The 20,325-nt window shown below is 29.4% G+C and overlaps 1 protein-coding gene across 2 annotated transcripts in view; it reads left to right on the top strand.

The window, feature by feature from the left end:
* Nucleotides 1–20,325, top strand: part of LOC129988239 (uncharacterized) — a 48,292-nt gene that overhangs the window by 15,848 nt on the left and 12,119 nt on the right. Inside the window, exons 2-4 of one of the 2 annotated variants that reach the window (XM_056096414.1) lie at nucleotides 13,976–14,129; nucleotides 16,519–16,868; nucleotides 18,920–19,050. In XM_056096414.1, coding sequence (XP_055952389.1) covers nucleotides 13,989–14,129; nucleotides 16,519–16,868; nucleotides 18,920–19,050 — 622 coding nt within the window. In that variant the 5' untranslated portion in view covers nucleotides 13,976–13,988. Of the gene's footprint in view, nucleotides 1–13,975; nucleotides 14,130–16,518; nucleotides 16,869–18,910; nucleotides 19,051–20,325 lie in introns of both variants that reach the window. The other variant, XM_056096413.1, reaches the window with a different exon arrangement.

Genomic DNA, 20,325 nt, shown 5'->3' with positions numbered 1-20,325 from the left:
ATTCTAAAGATGAATTTTGCATGTAGCTTAAATAGTTTACATCCATTTGCATTTCGACTACACATTATAAATTGCATTCAGTAATATACAATAAATTAAACCAATTTATTTTCTACAGAAGCCATTGAATGTCATTTTTTAATTCTACAAGTGAAGGAAATACCCCCATTTTCTTTTTTGTTCAACTAAAACTTTTTAAAAGTTCAAATAATGTTGCGTAAGACATAAAAGATTCGAATTCCCCACCCAACTTTTTGCACTTTGCGTATACAAAATAGAACAAAACAGAAAGAGGAAAAATGAAGTACAAGAAATAAAACGAATTTTTATGAAAAAAATTTTATTAAATAAGAGCTTAAAAACTTTCGGAATTATATGAATTATGCACAAATGTTTCAACTATTACATTAACTTTAATTTCAGTATTACTATCATGTTTTCCGATAACATCTTCTAATCTATACGCAGTTCTGGTTGTTACTTTTAACGTTTGCACTGCATTTTCATTTTAGGCATATTCTTAAATTGCCTCTGAGAATTTCATACATCTCACTTTTGCATTAGAGCAACACAATATATCTGTGTATATATTAAAATATTTTTGTTTTTAAAATAATTTATAATTTAACTGCATTTCTAACTACGACATCGAATTAGAGTAAATCCTTTTGCGCACTTTTTATGATACATGTATAGGATTATATTGCTTAAAAATAGATGTAAAATGATGTTCTTTTTTTTTAAATATATGTTCGGTAGAAATGAATATCCATTAAAAACTGTCACAATGTCCATACGTCATTGACTTTCCTCGGATGAAATAATTGCGAGTTCAGCGATTGACAAATCGCCACCATCACAAGTTAAACTTACAGCATGAAGATGAAATTTCAGGTGTTACGATTTCGTTCTTTTTTTTTCTAATTCAATTCATTGATTTCTTCTGGTGGGGGATCAGTCTTTGGGTCACGATTTTTTGCACAAATTATTAATGAAACAGAATAGCCATTAAGCAAAATTCTCGAAAACATCATCAGATTTTGTACATTTTTATATACTTCTAATCATTTTGACTTGCTTCATATTTAAACAGGAAATTTTATAAGTGATTTTCCACTCTAGCCCTATATGCTAGAATTTAGAAATTTGATACCCTTATGTTATTTCGATGATATAACATTAATTTAATTTTAGATCTTAATTGTCAGCTAATCGATTATTATTAAAACGATCGTTATTATCGATTATTATTATTAAACGATTATTATTAAATTATTAAAATCGATCGATCATTAAATTAAATTTTTATTCCATATCTGGGGCACAGATTTGAAAATAAAGCGATTTGAATATTTTATAATATTAATAATAACAACTTACAAACTAAAAACTAGAACGTAAAAATGCATAAATACATTTTTTAAAACAATTTTTACTACGCAAATAAATAAGTGTGCGTTTAAAATACCGTTTCACTAAAATATTTGACGGTTCAACAATCTCTATGAAACATAAATGAGAAATACAGTTTTTGCATTAGAACTGTATGAATCTTTCATATTTACATGAAGATTTTTACGTGTGATATTTAACTTATCACCATTTAAGTTTATTAAATAATATACGTCGATTCCATCTTTTCAATGAAAACTTCTTTTAAATGATGTTTTTAAATGGATGAAAAAGAATTTTGAATTTTTGTATTAAGATGAAATCTTTTAGTTTATAATTTATTATTTTTAATGTTGGTAATCTTTCAACAATTTAAATTTGTATTTATTTATAAATATGAAAAAAACTCACTTCTAGAGAGTTTATTTTTACAAAATCAGTATGTACAGAAGAAGGGGAGAAGAACTTATTTAGATACTTCTAAAATATGCGAAACAAATCACTAAATTTATTTATAAACACATTGCTTACATATTTTTTAGTCCTAATTTTAACAATCATTAAAATTTAATCTAAAAATCTTAAAACCTATAAATGAACCTAAAAAGGAAAGAAGCCTAAAAACGCTAAAACTTAAAAATGATAACAATTAAACCAAAATACTTTTAACTGCGCTTTTTCGTTAAATAGCTGATTTTTTTAAAAAAATTGTTTGTAAAGACATTTCAAAGTTACGACTTTTGCAATTCTTTGGCGAACTAACAATATGTTTTTAGAAGATACTTGATTCGTCTGAATGAAAACATTTTTTACTCCTTTGTGCATGGTTGATCAACAGCCAAGTACATTAAGCCATTTCGAAAAGAACTAATACAAAGAACAATTTGTTTTATAGTAAATGTTTACAAACCATTGCTGTCTCTTTCCAAACGTTGTGCTTTTCTGAACAACTAAAAATGTTTGCAACGTGGCTTTTATAATGGTACACTGTTTTACAGTTTTAGCAATAAACGCATGATCTTCTATTTATCATTGAAGTTCGATGTAATTTGTTTACCCATTGCGAGAAATCTACGTGTAGAAAGATGAAAGGTTTATATTCGATGATAACTCCAGTTCATGGGAAAATGCATAGAAATATGTATAACACACTATTTCGTAATGTTTTAGATTTTTACGCATTGCAATAGAAAATTTTTTACTTGTAGTAGAGTCAGGGTCGTACGGAATTGATTTTGCACCCCTGGCAGAAATGAAAAAGTTGACCTTTCTTCATCCTCCCCCACACATAACATACAATATTTTTGTTCATTTTTCATCCCTCTATCAACTTGGAAACCTACCTTCTTGAATTTTTTTGTGCATGCACAAATTTAGCAAATTTTATAATTTTCAATAAAAATAATATATTTCTTGAAAATATTATTTTAATCAAATATATTGATGAAAAGTTTGGGTATAACAAATCAAATATATCGTTGCACTATAAGAATCACAATTTTCTTAAAGGTTTTGATTTATTTGCAATTTTTGCCCCCCCCCCCCAAGAAGACTTTTTTAATACGTTATTTCTTCTTTTTTTATTTATATAAAAAATCATACAAATTTAATTTTAAATTGTTTTTAATGGTAATTTTTTTCGCCGCCTTCCGATTTTGGCAGAGGCTATTCTCGCCAATCGCGCCTTCAAAACAAGATAAAATTTCTGATTAAAAGATAGTAAAACCTTTCTACTGCAATAAACTTGGAAAAATTGCATTTTATTTTAAATTTACTTCGAGTTCTCTTATTTCTCTCACATGCTGTTTTATCGATTTGAAGGCATAGGAAACAATTCGGCTTCTGATATCTATGTATTACGCTGTGCTGTGACGCCATTGCCTCTAACTTTATATTATATGCAACTTCACAGGACGTATCTGGCGCATGTAATCACGTGAGAGTGAACTGGCAGCATTATTTAAGAGTAATTAACTTTCCTGTTTGAATAAGATAACAGAAGAGACCTTCAGTTAAATTGGACAGCGTTTCTACTTCTTGAAAGAAAACAATTAACGTGATTCAGCGGTATTGTTCGTTATCAGGCAAAAACAGTCAAAGAACTGCTTATTTTTTTGTCCATCTACCAACTTTGTTATAGATATCAGTTATCGTAAGAACTAGATGCGTTAGTCAGATTGTAGAGAAGCTAATTGATTCATAGAACTGTTGCCAATGTGTCTAACACAAATGTATTCAGAAAAATTAAACTTTATAAAACTCACCCTCTATCAAACTCAGTAAACAATTAGGACGGTTTTGGCTTTTTTATGAACTGTTTGTGAGAAAATCTATTATCTGAAATGGATCTAATTATTATCCACGCTTCATTTGAAGGGCATCCAATAATTTGTGATTATTTTAAATTGAGTTTCTATTTTTCATTTTTTTGAAATTATTGCAGATTATCTTGCATTTAATTTTTATTGTGTTAATTATTCCACACGTTTTTTAAATGTTTAAAAAATTTCTTTCCTTTCTTCAGAATGATGATCAGCATGAGTAACTGTACAGCTTGTATGTAACTAGTTAGCGGGATTAGGCTACTTTAACAACATATTTAAATTGGTTTTGAATGAAGTTTCAGAACAGTTTTTTTTAAATGGATTATTCAGGAAAACATTTTTTTTCTACTGTGATTTTTTTAACCAACTGTGGAATTGCTCTTTCTTGTCTTCTCTTATTATCAATCAATCCAGCTGATAAAAACACTTGAATAAAACTATCTATATGGTAATTAGAGAATAAATAGATTAATTCTGGGACGGAATAAAAATCCTAATGAACTAGAGGAGTAGCATCTGTACTATTAACAGCCAGAAAAAAAATTCTAATTTTACAGCATCTATTCATCATAAAAGGATGGAAACTTTTTCCAATATTTTTAATTAACCTTTAATCCATTTTTTTTTTCTCCATCCTTTTTTTTAAATCTTTATCACTTCAATAAAGTTTATTCTCCCATTAATTCTTACTGGACTTTTCCTATCATTTGTTATTTATTTATTTAACTGTCAATGATTTCACCTACCTACCTAAAAAATAGTGTACAATGCATGGAAGCCTCCTTTTTTACAAACACATAAAAAAAAAAAAGTCATGTCGCTAAAGCATATGACATGCATACCAACTTTAGAGAAATTCAGAAAATATTTACAAAAATTTAACTAATAACTAAGACAAAAATTAATACACAATACTAATAAAAAACAATAATATAAAGGAGAAGAGCAGAAAATAATAATATACATAAATTAATAAAATATAAGTAAAAAAATAAATAAATAAAGCGATATTAATTTGTCACACACTCTGAAATTCTTAAGTTAAGAATTTTGCTATTCATCGGACCATTTTGAAAACTAGGGCACCACAGGAGAATTTTTAATGGGGTCTTACAATTTAATTTCAGATCTTCTCTTTTCAAATCCTGTATTCCAAAAGAAGAGGTATGGTACCTCCTCTTGATTTCACAGTCATATCTCTCACTCTTACCAAAGAATCACTTCTGGCCTGTTTTGAAGATATCGTGCCCAGTAAAATTTTCACTAAGGGGAAAAATAATATTTAATCCTTTCAAGTTTCTTTTATCAAAAATGTCTTTGTAACTCTATCTTTTATAGAGCATCTGTCTTGGTAAAGGTTTCTTTGCTCATTCAATTTCATTTATTTTGATCTTTTAAATAAAAAGAATTTATAATTCATGTCTAATGTTTTGGTCGCGAACTTTGCAAGTTCATCGGTTCTCATTTCCCATTTGTCTCCTGTGGACTTTCATTCAGCATAATTTTATTCCTTTATCATATTTAATTACAACACACTTCCGAGTATCCGACTCGCTTCTGTCCGGGTTCCGTGCTATCCAGCCTAGTTTTCTTTTATCGTAATTAAGTTAGGAATTTCAGAATTTGTATCAAAATGTAAACAGTTTATATCCTTTAACTTGCTTTATCGCTAATAAATTCTTGAAGCTTGTGGTGAGGTATATAAACATAAATAAACTACCAGAACAGAGCCTTCTATTTTAACTCAACTCGTTAGCAACGGCGTCTAAGATTCGACGGGCCGCGTTCGCATTCTACGTGGCTAAATGGGGGGCTTAATACTCAATAAGAAGTAAGAAAATACCTATTATAACAGTGAGCTTTGGCATAAAAATTTTGTCTTCTGTTATTGGTGCGCAAAAAAATGAGTTCATAGAATTCCGGCCTATCGACTTTTTTGTCATCCGATCTGCCCTTCCGCCACATTAGGCAGAATACTGGTGAGTGTACTGTACTTTCTTTTTAATGGCGTTTAAAATATTCCTTTTTTTTTTTTTTTTTCATTAAGAAATTCTATAGTCATAAGTATGAGGATTTTTCCCTTTCTTTTTTAGGATTTTGGAAAGTAGATTTCAATCCGTTCCTTTATTAGAACTGAAAACATGAAAACCCAGTCAATTTTAAATGCCTCTTGCATATTGTCTGTGCTATTCAAATATTATTAATTCAATATCGACAATTTCATCAGAACATTTATTTCGACTTTTCTAATAGTTCGAAGTCGGATGGCATTTTCGAGTAACTTATGCCAAATGCTTTTGAATATTAAAATTTCAAGTTATTAGAAAATGTGAGCCTTCCTTTCAAATATATGCAAATTAGATTAGAATTTCAAGCTGAAAGATGCACGGTAAATCACTTGAAATCTGTAAAATGTAACCAGTGCTACAGATAAACATTTTCTTCAACTTTCAGATCACCACACATCGAGAATTTAAACCCTTCTCAATATGTATAAATAGCAACGTGATCACGTGGAATAAATTTTACTGATAGTATAATAGAGCTAATAAAATCTTATCTCTAATCAAACAAAATTTACATGATTAAATGTTGGTGGCCAGAATGATTTCCTGCAAATTTGAATGGATTTGAACGTTGATTTGATCTATTATTCGTAAACTTTATTGTACTTTCATTCATGAGATGTAAGTTTTGGTATTTTATTCATTGATTTTAATTATTGATAAATTTATTGTGTTAAAACACTATACCTAACATTTACGGTGTAAAATGATTTCTTACTAAGTAAATCTAATTTCAATGCCATTTTAAACGGGAAGAATTTAATGCCCTTTTTTTTGTAACTTCAGAATTATTTAGATTTTTACAGCTTTATATTTCGTAATTTTCAAAAGAGAAAAAGATTAATATTTTTGTTGTTTGTTAATATAAATAAGTTGATATTTAAGAATATATTATACACCTTTGTTTTCCATTTTCAATGTATTTTTTATACATATTTTATTTTGCATTACATTTACAAATACTTTCTAATTTGTGTTCAAAGGTACGTTAGGTTAAATTTCGGAGCGAATCTGTAGCTAGGCAGATTAGGCAGTTGCCTAAGGACTAAGGGCAAAAAGGGGGGCCACAAGCAGTAAGATTTTAAAATAATTATATTTAAATCTGCCAAATAAATAAATTTCTAAAAAATACAAATTCTTTGAATACCAGAATTCAAAATTTTTATACTAAAAAATCAATTAATTAATTATATTATTTATTATTTTATTCATTAATTTATTTTATATTAAAATTTTTATATTTATTACAATATTTGAAATTTGTTTCTAGTGATTATAGTTCATTACGTTTTCTTAATAATTAGAATATTTATTGCACTTCTTCATTTGTTTTCTTCAATAATGTTTTAAATAAAAGTCGGTGGCAAGCAATATGGTGTCATGGAAATCGACAAAAACAAGTTAAGAAATTTAATAAAACAAAAAGTATAAACTTAAAATAAATCTTAATGTATTGAAATGTGAAATTAACTGACCGTCTTGTAAAACAAAGAACCTCATAAAGTGCATTTACAGGGTCGTATAGTATCTAAATTCAGCTTTGAGTATGATACAAAATAAATAAAAATAATCTGTGTTTAAATATGTATGAATACATAATACCACTTGTATAATAATTTATATCTTTTAACTAAAATCTATTAATTGCTGCTACTGAAACAAGAAACGCTCTCTCGGCTTAAAATTGATGACTTCGTGAGTGGGCTTGCCTATGACAAGTGCCATAAGAAACAACAACCACTATTAAAATCTATTATTTTGTAAACTGATATAAAAGCTACCTTTTCATTTTAAAATAAATAACAAATTTTGCGAAATTTTTACATGCTAGGATACTTTTGTACAGCCGTGATATTTGAATTGATATAAAACTTGTGTCATATTAGGCAAAATATCTTGTGGCCACAAAACTTTGTATATTTTTCAAACATTTTAATTTTATCTTTAAATTAGAAGCATTCAAAAAGTTAGTTCTTCGAAAAAATTTCTACTTGTGATGTGAATTAAATTTTTTTTCATCCATTCTATTTTTTTTTTAATTTAGAGAGGGAAGCAAAAAAATAAAAAAAAGTATTTTTTCAAAATGTCTTTCAGGTTATTTTCTTGCATCTTGTTCTTCAAAGTTATAACAAGGACAATTTTGAAATTTTGAAATAATGCCTAAAGAGAAAAGAGACTTTAATTTAAAAAAAAAAGCAAATACTTTCATGAACATTTCTACATCAATTCAAAGTAAATTAAGGAAGATTTTTTAACCTCATCATTGTCATTATTGAAATATTTCTTACATTCTCAAACACAAATCTCACAACTTGTTGGCAAATGTTTTAGAAAAACATGTGACTAATGCGTCAGTTGCCGATCAATATAATCGAGGCTACTAATGTGACAGTTAAACTAGTCGTGCTCTAATGTGAATTGACTTCATTAAGAACTTAATTATAAACATTTTGAAGTGAATTCTAATTAGGAAATAAGAACAGTAAAGTGGTGTTGAACTCATTATTTTTTAACATTCTAAAATTATTGAATTCTTAATTTTAAATGTCTAAAATAAATCTGACAAAGAACAAAATTTTACGATAGCGGTTATTTGCCTCAGATTCTTGAAATGCTGTAACGTCATATGGCTTATTTTATGCAAAAATTGTTATATATCATTTACAACAAAATGTAATACTAGTATACAAGTATTTTTCTTTCCATAATCATTATTTTTAAATAATTATTTATCATCGTTCCTTATTAAAGAAGCTTTTTCATTATTTATTCCTATCTAAAGCAGAGAAATTGAACTAAAAAATATGCTTCGATACTAAACTCGTATCGAACAAATAAACTCGTATCGAACAAACTAAACAAAAGTATCTTTTCTTATCAAAATAAAAAGAAATTTTAATGAAACTTAATTAATTTATTATAATTTAAAACTTTAAAGTTTCCGAACTTTACTTCCCTTTGTGCCCTGTAAAAAGGGGTTGTGCAAGCGAATGAGATGTGTGAGTAGCTAAGACGTACTCTTGGCCCTAGTTGGCGCTACTAAAACAAGAGACGCTCCCTTGGCTTAAAATCGCTGACTTCGTCAGTCAGCTTGTGCATGGCAAGTGCCATTATAAACAACAACAACAACAACTTCCCTTTGTAATTCGTTCATGTTATTATAGTAATATAACGCTGATAATAGTAATTTTCATCCTAAGGTAACGGATTCAAAATCTAATCATCTGATCTGTATAAAGGAATATAACTAAAATCAACGAACTCTGATCAAAGGAATATAACTAAAATCATCTGATTTTAGTTATATTCCTTTCATAATTTCCTTAATATCAATTTTCTGTATTATAAAAATCGAATGGCAATGCTTTAAAAACAGAATAAAACGACAAAAAATGGATTTAATTTGTTTGGCATATGCATCTGAATTATTGATTTTATTTCAAACAGGTTAGTAATAGAACTTTCGCTTGTAGCTGATTATTATCATTATCCGTTTTTGCACAATCTCGTTTATTGCCTGTTAAAAAAAATGCCTCAAATTCTTTCGCTTTTCTCTATCTCCTCGATCTAAGGCCAAACATCAGATTTGCATACATGACTCAATGACATTGGCCCTGCTTCAATCCCCGAACTGGCAGATGAGGCTCAGACATGACTCACGAGTTATAAGGTACAATGCGATCTTGTTCTTCGGAGATGATGGCAGCTGGCGAAAGCCGGAGAATTAAACTTCTTATTCGCAATCCCGAATGCGTTCGAGATCTCGTATTTCCCCGAAGTACACGAGGTGAAATGTATTTTGCTACTGCCAATGGCAACCAGCCATTGGCAGCCGTCCCGGTCACAGTTGTTCAAAAGAACACCCACGCAATTGAACATTGTGACATTCCTGTTTCTGAGCCCTTAGAATATCATCAGGGATCTGGAACTGGAGGCAAATATTTACAACCACTGCTTCAGAAAAATGGATTGATACATTTTTCCGAGAGCGAGATTTATGGTGCAAGAAGCCCAGAAAACTAACTTTCTCGGAACATTGCTCCACTCGGTTCCAGAACAGTATTTTAGGGCCGGAGTAGGAGAGGGAACTGCAAATGTCGCATTATTTCAACTCTTAAGTTGTGTCTGAGAGAAAGCGGTTGAGAATAGCTTTGGTGATTCGGAGAAGGTGAGGTGTCGGATTTCTCCACCTCCATAACGAGTCCGGTATCCGTTGACTAAGCGAGTTGGGAAGTTTCTGACAACCTGTTACGAAAAGACGAGGATTGGCTTAGATAACATAGCAACTTTTCCCAGATTTTGAAACATTTTGTTTACTTGAATGGCATCATCGTGCTTGTTCTGTGATTGTGCAGAGTGACGTGTCAGAATTTTACTTCGTGAACTACATTTGCATGTGATGAATTAAAATAGTTTTTTTTTAACTAACCAGGAACTATCCTTACTTATTCTGTCTCTAATGTAAAACCGCAGTCTTTGACTAATGTGTGCAAAATTACCTTTTATAGCAAGCTTAACAAAAAAAATTATGTATTTGTTATATTATATAAATCTGACTTAATTCAAATATTTTGAACTTTTTTATATAATTTTTAAATTATCCTTAATTTTTCCATTGGAAGAAATGTTCTGATTCAATGCGCGATTTTGTGCCTAAGGAAATCAATTTCCTATTTTTTAAATCTTTCTTAATTTTTAAATTTAAATGCTCAGAAGATGATATTTTATTTCCTACAAACTACATGAATAGTAATTTTGTAGTAAATCACTTGCAATAAATAGTAATTTTGTTGAATATCAAAACATTCTTTTTTAAATTATTTTCTTTATATTAAATTAATAGTTTAACTAATTGTTAATTGTTCGATGCGAAATTGCATGTGAAAGACAGTCAATTTCCAGTTTTTTTAATCCTTCCTAACTTTTTAATTTAAGTAGTCCGAAGATGATATTTTATTTCCTGTAAACTACATTAATCACTTATTATAAATAACAATTTTGTTGAATATTGAAGAACTTTTTTGTTATTTTTTATTTCCTTTATATTGAAATTAATTGTTTAATTTACTTTTAACCATTAAGAAAAATTGAATTTTAATCTTTTTTTAATAATTTTTGTGGAATTTCATTAAAAAGGTGGCGTTTCTGAGGATAACATTGAGATTCAAAGTATGATTGTTGAAATGTCTTAAATAATCTATAAAGTTAGTAACTGACATTTAACGAAACAAATAAAATACAAAAAAAGAAGGAAAAAAAACTTGAACATATTTATTTTTAGATCCTGAAAAAAGTTTTTAATATAATTTATTTGATTCTGATTTATAGATCATGATTTAATCATACAAACACAACGTTGTATTAAAAATGAATGATGGCTAATTTTATAATGAGAAACTTCATGTGAAAGAAAGAACATCTCAGAAACTGAAGAGATAGTTTGTTGATAAGATTATCAATACTGAATGTTCAATCTCCAAAAGCTTTATATATATATATATATATATATATATATATATATATATATATATATATATATATATTTAGGGGGGGTAAAATTTCAAAATTAATAAAATATAGTTATTACATTCAATACAGAACAGAATTTTGAGATGTTAATTCCCATCATGAAATGTATACATTAAAACACAAAATCTGTATAATATTTTAAATCGATTTTTGCGTTAGTTTTATTAAGTTGCTTGTTTTCTTATTTAATAGGATTAACATTTGTGAGGTTCTTATAAATGTAATAAAGAAAGAATGATAATTTTTTGGGAAATAATTCTGATGTTTTAATTTGAAGCTACAGCTCTAATCTTAGAATTCTGAATAACTAAATTGAATTATTAGTTTAAAAGAATATTTAAATAAATTTTTTAACTTTTTATTTTATTTTAAAAGCATTTTTTTCGGGGAGTCATTATTAAATAACATCTATGTAGTAATCTTATTGTCCAATTCAGCTCTTTTAAGTACCAATTGTTCTATTTTTATTTTTTATTTATTTATTTTTTACAGATTGAGGCCATTTGAAAACGATAAGATTTCTTAAAATCTCCTATTTGGATAATTTTACTATTAGCCGGATATAACTGCAATTTAAATTTTTATTATTTAAATTTGAAATATTCTTATTTTTTAAATTTCAAATATTCTTATTATTTAAATTTCAAAATTAAAAATAAAAATAATGCTTAAGTATTCAATAATAAGAGCCAGCAATAGTATTCAGGCTATTAAACTAATGATGTTGCAGTCAGTGTATAACGATAATTGAAGCGAACCTGACTTTTTTTGTAGACTTCATTTCAAATTCAATAACTACTACATACATTCATTAAATATTATGATTTATCATAATAATTTATGTCATTTAATATTATGACTGAAAGTTCCATGATGAAATATTATATTGACTCACTAATGAAGATATTTTTTTCCCTTTTACACATAAATTTTTTAATAAAAAAAAACAACATATTTTTAAAGTTTCAGATGAAATTAACCTGTTCCAAGTTTCAGTTTCCTGCAGGAAATATCTATAATTCATATCATAGGATAATATTTACGAATAGGTAGTTATCAAATTGTTAAAATATTGGCAAGCCCGCAAAAAGATGCATTAATGCAACATGCTACATCGAAATTTTCTCTTGTTTGTAGTGTTTGTCCTAGAATCGCAAATGTTGTAAACGATTTTAATAAAACATTAACATCTCTCAAAATCATGAAAAAAATCTTTCATTCGTAAATTTGTCGAAAACAACTGATTTATAATTATCTATTCATAGCACGCCATGATATATCAATAAAAAACGCGATCTGAACCATTGAAATACATTTTTAGGGAAGACAAAATGAATATAACGATATTACAATTAAATTTATTTTTTATGTAATGCAACAGTGGCATATTTTTATTTTCTGACTGTTATTTTCTCCAAAATTAATAGTTGCATTCCAAGTTATCTGTTTTTATGAAGCAGATCCGGCTGCAGTTCTATATGTCAGATTACAACTTCTAACTGTTGTTCGAATTTAGGAATTTGAAATCCTTAACCTGGAGCATAGTTTAAAATTGCATTACTATGCATGTCCAATTTCTTTTACGATCACACTAGGTTGGAATTGGCAAATGTATTAATACAGAATTTCTTTAAAAACGGGTCGCAGCCCAAAATGGGGATTTCCCGGAACGATAAAGGAATCTAGAAAATTTTCATGTCGCGAATTTTTATATTTGTATTTATATTTCCCTACAAAAAATAATACAATCATTTGAATTAAAGAAACTCATTAAAATTTACTGATTAATTAAACTACAATACACTCCCGAGTATCCGGCCTAATGTGGCAGGGGGCAGGCCGGATAACAAAAAAAGCCGGATAGGACGGAGTTTTATGAACTCATTTCTTTATCCCCCAATACCAGAATAAAAAATTTGTATACCAAAACTCACTGTTACAATACGTATTTTTTCACTTCTTATTTGATACTAAGCCCTTCATTTATCTCAAGCCACTTAGAATATGAGAACGGCCATGGCCTGATGAATCATAGAAGCAGTTGTCGGTAACGTGTCGAGTTTAGGTTCTATACTGGTAGTTTATATATGCTTACATACTGCACTGCACGTTTCAAGAATTTATTAGAAAAAAAGGTAAATTAAACTATATAAATAGTTCACATTTTAACATACATTCTGTACTAACTAACTTAAATGCAGAAAACATAAGCAAAACATTAATGTAAATTGTAGGCCTAATTCTTCAGAAAATTGACTCAAACTGATTTTATTTTCTACTGATAAAGGATTAAACAGATATAAAAAAGGTAACTCTGAGATAAGAGTCAAAAGTTACAGTTTTTAGCTTTAGAAAAAGTCCTTAATAGATGACAATGAATGCAATGATGCCAATGCAACGCCTTGCCTTCCTCGTTTATTATGATAAAATTAAGTCGGATACTACGGAAGCCGGATATTCGGGAGTGTACTGTATATTAAATTTCACATCAATAATCCTTGATGCTTCATTTCTTGTTCATTTTGTATTTCGGGAAGACTATGACTTTTTTTTAAATGGGAATGAGATCGCGAAATGTTTTACCTTTGAGAAAGGGGTGAAAAAAAAGAAGTCCTGGCCTAATTTATTTAATGCTGTTTGTTTACAAATCTTTCTCTTCAACAGGTAACATCGTCTGATGGAGGCTCGAACCTTCGCCGGGTTCAACACCCGACCGTCCCCATGGGGTTACAACTGGACTACGGAGAACGTCTCGTCCACGACCTACCAAAACTCTCCGCCAGGGAAAGAAAACGGAGTCAGAGACTCGCCAGTTTCAGTGAGTACAGTAAAAAGAAGGGAATTTTGATAATTCCAAGCTAATGTTTACTATTTTGGGAATTTGGTTCATCTGTTGGCATTCCTAAGATCATTACACATTTTTGAGTATCGATACATGAACCAATGTGCACTTTGAAAAGTTCTTTACTTTCCTTGTTTTCAAGTTTCTTTTCTAAAAATCATTTGTGTTATCAGAGAATATATCAGAGAAATATTATCATTTGTGCTTTTACATTTGCAAGTAAGAAAATTAGAACTCGTTCTGGAAACGTGATATAAGAAAAAAAACTTGACAGTAAAATATTATCAATAAAAGTGCAAAAGGTTGTATACATTTGAATCTCTTTGTGCAGAATTTGGAGGTTTATTAAAAAAATTGGTATGTAGCGATTTCAATATACGGAAACATACAGTTCAAATTTTTCATCATTTCTTTCTATAAATAATTACAAAAAAAAAAATTTTTTTTTTCGGAACGAAAGAAAACTGTTTAGAATTAAATAAAGAAAACCAAAACCAAAAAAAAAAAAATTGTTACAAAAGAAACAAAATGTTTAAAATATTAAAATAAGAATGAATTTTAAAATTGCAGATGTATTATTTGTCAAAATTTCATACTTTTCTGCCTCATCTTTACTATAAGATAATGTATTTATACAAAATATTATATTTACTAAGAAAAATCTAAGACTAAACTGAATTCAAAGCAAAACTCTAGCTCCAAGTTAAGAAAAGATTTTATGAAGATGAAGCTAACATATAACTTATAAATAACATATAAGCGTTTATATGTATAATTTCGGAAATAATTTTCAATCTTTCGGGAATTTTTATTACAATGAGTATCAATGCAACACTTTTTTCACTTATTTAATTTATTTTCCTTTTTAAATCAAAACGAAATGAACATCTTTTCTAGAGCAAGAACTATACATGAATTTTTACGTGAAAATTGGGTTCGACATGCAGAAACTTTATTTCATATACATAAAATACTATTTTTCTATTGAATTCAAGATTCTTGAAAAGAATTTTCATATATAGAGAGTTTCAATGTATGGAAGTTCAATATTTGGAGATCTCATTTATACGACAATTTGCATTCTGAGAATGGATACATTTCTCAACAGCTGAAATACTCAAAGCCCAAATATTATCTGATTTTTATTATCCTAAAATTCCAGCAGTTAATAATAAATTAAAATATTTCTACATTTTAATTGTTCAATAGATAATACTCAAGAGCATTAAAAATTATCTTTAAGCCGATTAGAATATTTTGGATGTAATTTCCTTCAGCTGTTAGGTTTCTCGTTAGAACATTAAGTCTGTGAATGCACATTAAGTTAGGTTAAATTAAATAACAAGACTGTTTTGATCGACATATAGAAACTTCATTTGATACGTATATACTTTCTAATGGAAATCAAGTTTACTGGAAGAGTTGCATATATAGAGATTTTCGATGTATGTAATATTCGATGTAAAAAAGTATTAAAATCAAACAAAACGAAATGCCTGTAGTCAAAGTACATATATAAAAAGAAAATTAAATTCTTAGTTATTCATAAATTGTACTTGTGCAAACGAAAGATGTAAAATTTTTGCATCTAGATATATGAGACATTTTTTTTATGTTTATAAAAGTAATATTAAAAAAGTGTAACTCTTTTTCGAGATTAATTTTCTAGTTACTCATATTTTTTTCTTATTTTTATTTTTTATTTACAATATGTTTTACTAGTCGATCATCTAATTTTCCACTCATACTGTGATTACAGACTTATAAGAGATATGGTATGTATTTACATCTGATAATCGATTTCTCATTAATGAAAAGTTTTACTTATGTTCTGATGAAAAAATAATTTTTCTTTTTAATTTATACATGATAATACTTTTTGGTGCCTCTTCATTTCCAGAGATAAAATCAATTTTACTTTATCCTATAAGTCCAGAGAATCTTTAGTTTCTCCAAGTCGCTTAAAAATATTCAATTAGAACTTTTTTTTAGAAACTCTTCTTTTTGGAAAATATAAAAGCTAAAACGTGGTTTTTAGCGTCTTTATTATTTGACCTTTGCGAACAACACGTGCAGCCTTCTTGCGAGTTAATTCCAAACTGGTCATGCCTTGAAAACATCTTAATCAAACAAAACGAATTGAAGGAATTTTAAGAAATACTTTACTATAAAATAAAAATATCTGTGATATTTCATGAATGCAGATCTTAAAGATGTCTCTATTCTCAATAATACTTTGCATGTACAACTGAATGGAGATGTTGGGATCCCAATAGGTCATTATTGAAAAGCTATCATTGCAAGTTTACAAAAAAAAAATGTCCGAACATCATACTCACAGAGTTTTCTTCGGTCTTTTCATTAGACAACTTCCACATCTTCTCCCGAACCCCAGATGATGGCCCAGCAGTACGCCAACATGCCGGCTGCTCTGCTGGCCTCCTTGAAGAGGGACAAGAAGCCCTTCACCTATACCCCCGGCGGCGTGAATCTGAACGAGGTCCTCAACGCCCGCCTCCAGAAGAGGCTGGAGAGGAAGAAGAGGTACTCCGAGGAACGAATGGCCGAGATGACCAACGACGGACTGCCGAAATTCGAATCGCCCAAGCAGGTGATTGTGATGCCCACTTACAACACCCCGCTCGACATGTATTCAATGGAGAACGCGCTCGAGGCCCTCGAATGCCAGGCCGAGCTCGTGGCGAACGATAAGAGGTAACGAAAAATTGGAACCTTTTTCAAAAATCTTATTTTTAATGTTCGGTAGTATTTATTTATAAGTAGTTTCCTGTTGAATTAAAGTTAACTGCAATTCTTCGTCATGTCAGATTATATATAAAAGGCATTCATGATTTCAAATTTTCATTCGAGAGGTTTATTTAAACTGTTTATTCACAGAAAAAAGTTTCAGCATATTTTCTTCAATTAAAATGCAATCGGAATTCGGCACAAACGAACTCCGGATATAAAAATTAAATTATAATAAAATTTTCGAAGATTCAAACCGAACTCATATGTCACTAATGGACTTTGAAGTGCTTTTAACAATCTTTGAAAGCCAAGAATTCGGATATAGAGAAAAATCAACTAACATATCAAATTTGGTTTCAGTTCTTCTACAAGATTTTCAATGATTTCGGACATATTCCTTCGATTTTGTTCCTTTGATAGAAATAATTTTATCAAAGGGTGATAAATAGACATTTATGCTCACCTTTGCCCTTGTCCACATTCAACAGTCACATAGTTATTCTTTGACTACTTTTAGTCCTATTATTGATTGTTGCTCGACTTGTGGTCATCGCATAGATTTGAAGTGATTGGTGTTAGAAAAAGGGAAGAATTGCCGAACGAGGGTAAACTGGAAATTATTAAAGGAATAAAAATACTACGAGTATCAATTTGCTATTTGCAGATAATTTTCTACTTTAAACGTTTTATAGTTGCTACCATTTTAAAAAATGGCAGCATCATAATCTCATCTGTAAAAGAAATCTTAATGGAATCAAGAAATTGCAAAAGCTGATCATGGAAAATCATGGAAGCTATTCTCAAAGCGAAGGTACATGAGTTAACAAAGCATTTTGATGAAATCTCTCTCTCTCTCTCTCTTTCTCTCTCTCTCTCTCTCTCTATGTGTGTGTATGTGTGTGCTAGGACGGATATTTGGATAGAGTTAAGGAAAAGATCAACATTATATGCAAAAAAATCGTGGGGAGTCCGCTAGCAACTTTTCTTTAGTGGCCAACAATTGAAAAAAAAGGCGCGGTCTGAGACCATCCAGGATTATACAACAGAAAGGACATTTTTAAAGTTACTGAAGCTGGTTTAATTTATCATATGCCTGGCAATCAAACACTGAAATTAAAAGGAAAAAATTTCGCTGGGAAAATATTTTCAAAATAAGTTGTATGTTCTGGTATGGGCTAAAATAAATATTTTGGAGAAAGGAATATCGACTCTGGTATCAAATCTCAAAAACCGACGTACTTTCGATTTAAAAAAAAACTTGCTGGCTTTCAAGAAAAGAAAATGCACTTTTTGAAAAATGAGATGGTGAATTTTAAAAGTCCAAAAAGGAAATACAAAATTAAAATTGTTCTTTTAATCGGTAATTGTCCTTTAATAGGCATTTCATTAAATATTATGTCTGCTAAAGCATTCTTTGTTTAAACACACGGAAATTAAAAATGTAGATGGAAGAATGGTGAGGAACACTGTATTCGAAAGTCTTTCATCTCCCACTTCTCACTGGAATTAAATGATTAATGCAGTGACATGTTAAATTCTTAAATTAACGCAATTATATAAATTAATTTATCAATATATAAGAATTTTTTACTTATTTATTCATTGGAAATTTTAAAAATTAAATTGAAACGAAGATAAAGCATTAAATGACTGCTGAACGCTATTAAAGAAATAATTTATAAATTTTGAAAGTGCACAATAAAAATTTATATAATATTGCTAGACTTATAATATGGTAGAATTATTAATCGGTCAGGAGTTAGTAAATGTTTTCATCACGTAGCTGTCGTTGCGACTGTGTGAACGTCATTCCGATTTCAGACATGACTTTTCAGTAGGAGCTTATCAGAAATCTAAATCCATGCTTGTACTTTCAGGGGGTGAAGAGGGGAATTCGGTTCTTTGGACATCGAACTGTATTTTTCTTATAATTTTTTAACATATTTATTATATATATGTAAGAAATATGGGTCATTCTATAAAAACCCGGTTTTTTGATGTTTTAGTCTTTGCAGGTCCGCCACTCTGCCTCGAAATCACAAATTCGACGACAAAGACTACGAACCGAACAGAGGCGTCGCCCAGTCGAAAGCTTTCAAAGTGCTGCAGATCATTACTGACACCGATGAAGACAATTCGCCTAAAGGTAAATATCCTTTTTATTTTCTCGTCTATTCTAATCCAAAAATAGTCGAAAGCATGGTAAAAATGGACATATTCCTGAACCAAAACTACTGCGCATACATTTGCACTAGAAATTTTTTTCTGGCTGTTTCAAATGAAATGATATTAATTAAGTAAGCCATCTTACAACACAATTACACAATAAAATCAACCAGCGGGAGTTGTCTCCTCAAAGCTTTCTCGCATACTCTCTAATAAAGATATTATCGCAGAAGAAGCCTTGCATGGCATTGGAGCACAATAGTTAACGAAATATTAACATTTGGCGTGAATTCAGAATTTTTACTGAATCTATCATGATATCTTGGTGAGTTTTTGGCGACTAATGCGTTTAAAAGTATCCAAAAATCGAGGATACATTTCAATCACAGGATTACATTTGTAGTCATAAAATCACATATCAAATCTAATACACTTAAGTCATTGCCTTTTGAGTTATAACATTTACACGTTTCTGAAAGCACAGAGCAATAGACAACTTGTTGAATTTGGCTCAAAATCTGATAAGTGTCTACACTATATATGTTAAATCTCTGTACCGAATTTTATCCATCTAGCTCTCTTCGTTTTGTAGTTATCGTGTCATATTAGAACAGCCGGACAGACGGATTTCCGCTGAACGGATTTTACTCAAAATTTGAAACAAATTAAGATCACCACATACCAAATTTCATCGATCTAGAATTTAAAGAATTTTTAGTTATCTGTTCGAAAACAGATATAATTCCAAAAGATGTGTTTTTCGGACTCAGAGGTCTAAAACACCAGAAATCAAAATCTCGAGTTTGAATGATTTGGTGATTACAACACTCCATACTTATACGAGAAAGTGAAAATTGTTTAAAGCAAAATTCAGTGTCTTATGGTACAAAATTAATATGGTAATAAAATGGTCATATTTGTAAAATAAATCTGAACACTGGAATGTTAAAATGAGTCATTTTAACTCCTCTTTCCACTCGAATTAAGTTCTTGCCACATGTGGTTAAGGAGGGAGGGGTATTTTTCCCAAGTTAAGTAACCTATAGATTTTGAGACAGACCAATAAATTATCGTCTGCATACTATCCACCTTCTTCATGTCAAAGAAGAATTTTCACAAAGGTAGCGACAGTTTAAATTCCTGCAACACCTTTTTAGCAAAATGATGTAATGTATATAATAGATATTAATTAACTCTTTGGGAAAATATCGAAAAAGAAAATACGATTCTTTTAGAATCGGAAGAATTGTTATTC

The sequence above is a fragment of the Argiope bruennichi genome, chromosome 10 (genome assembly GCF_947563725.1).
Source record: "Argiope bruennichi chromosome 10, qqArgBrue1.1, whole genome shotgun sequence".
NCBI classification, from domain to species: domain Eukaryota; kingdom Metazoa; phylum Arthropoda; class Arachnida; order Araneae; family Araneidae; genus Argiope; species Argiope bruennichi.
This window is presented reverse-complemented; position numbering and strand designations above follow the sequence as displayed.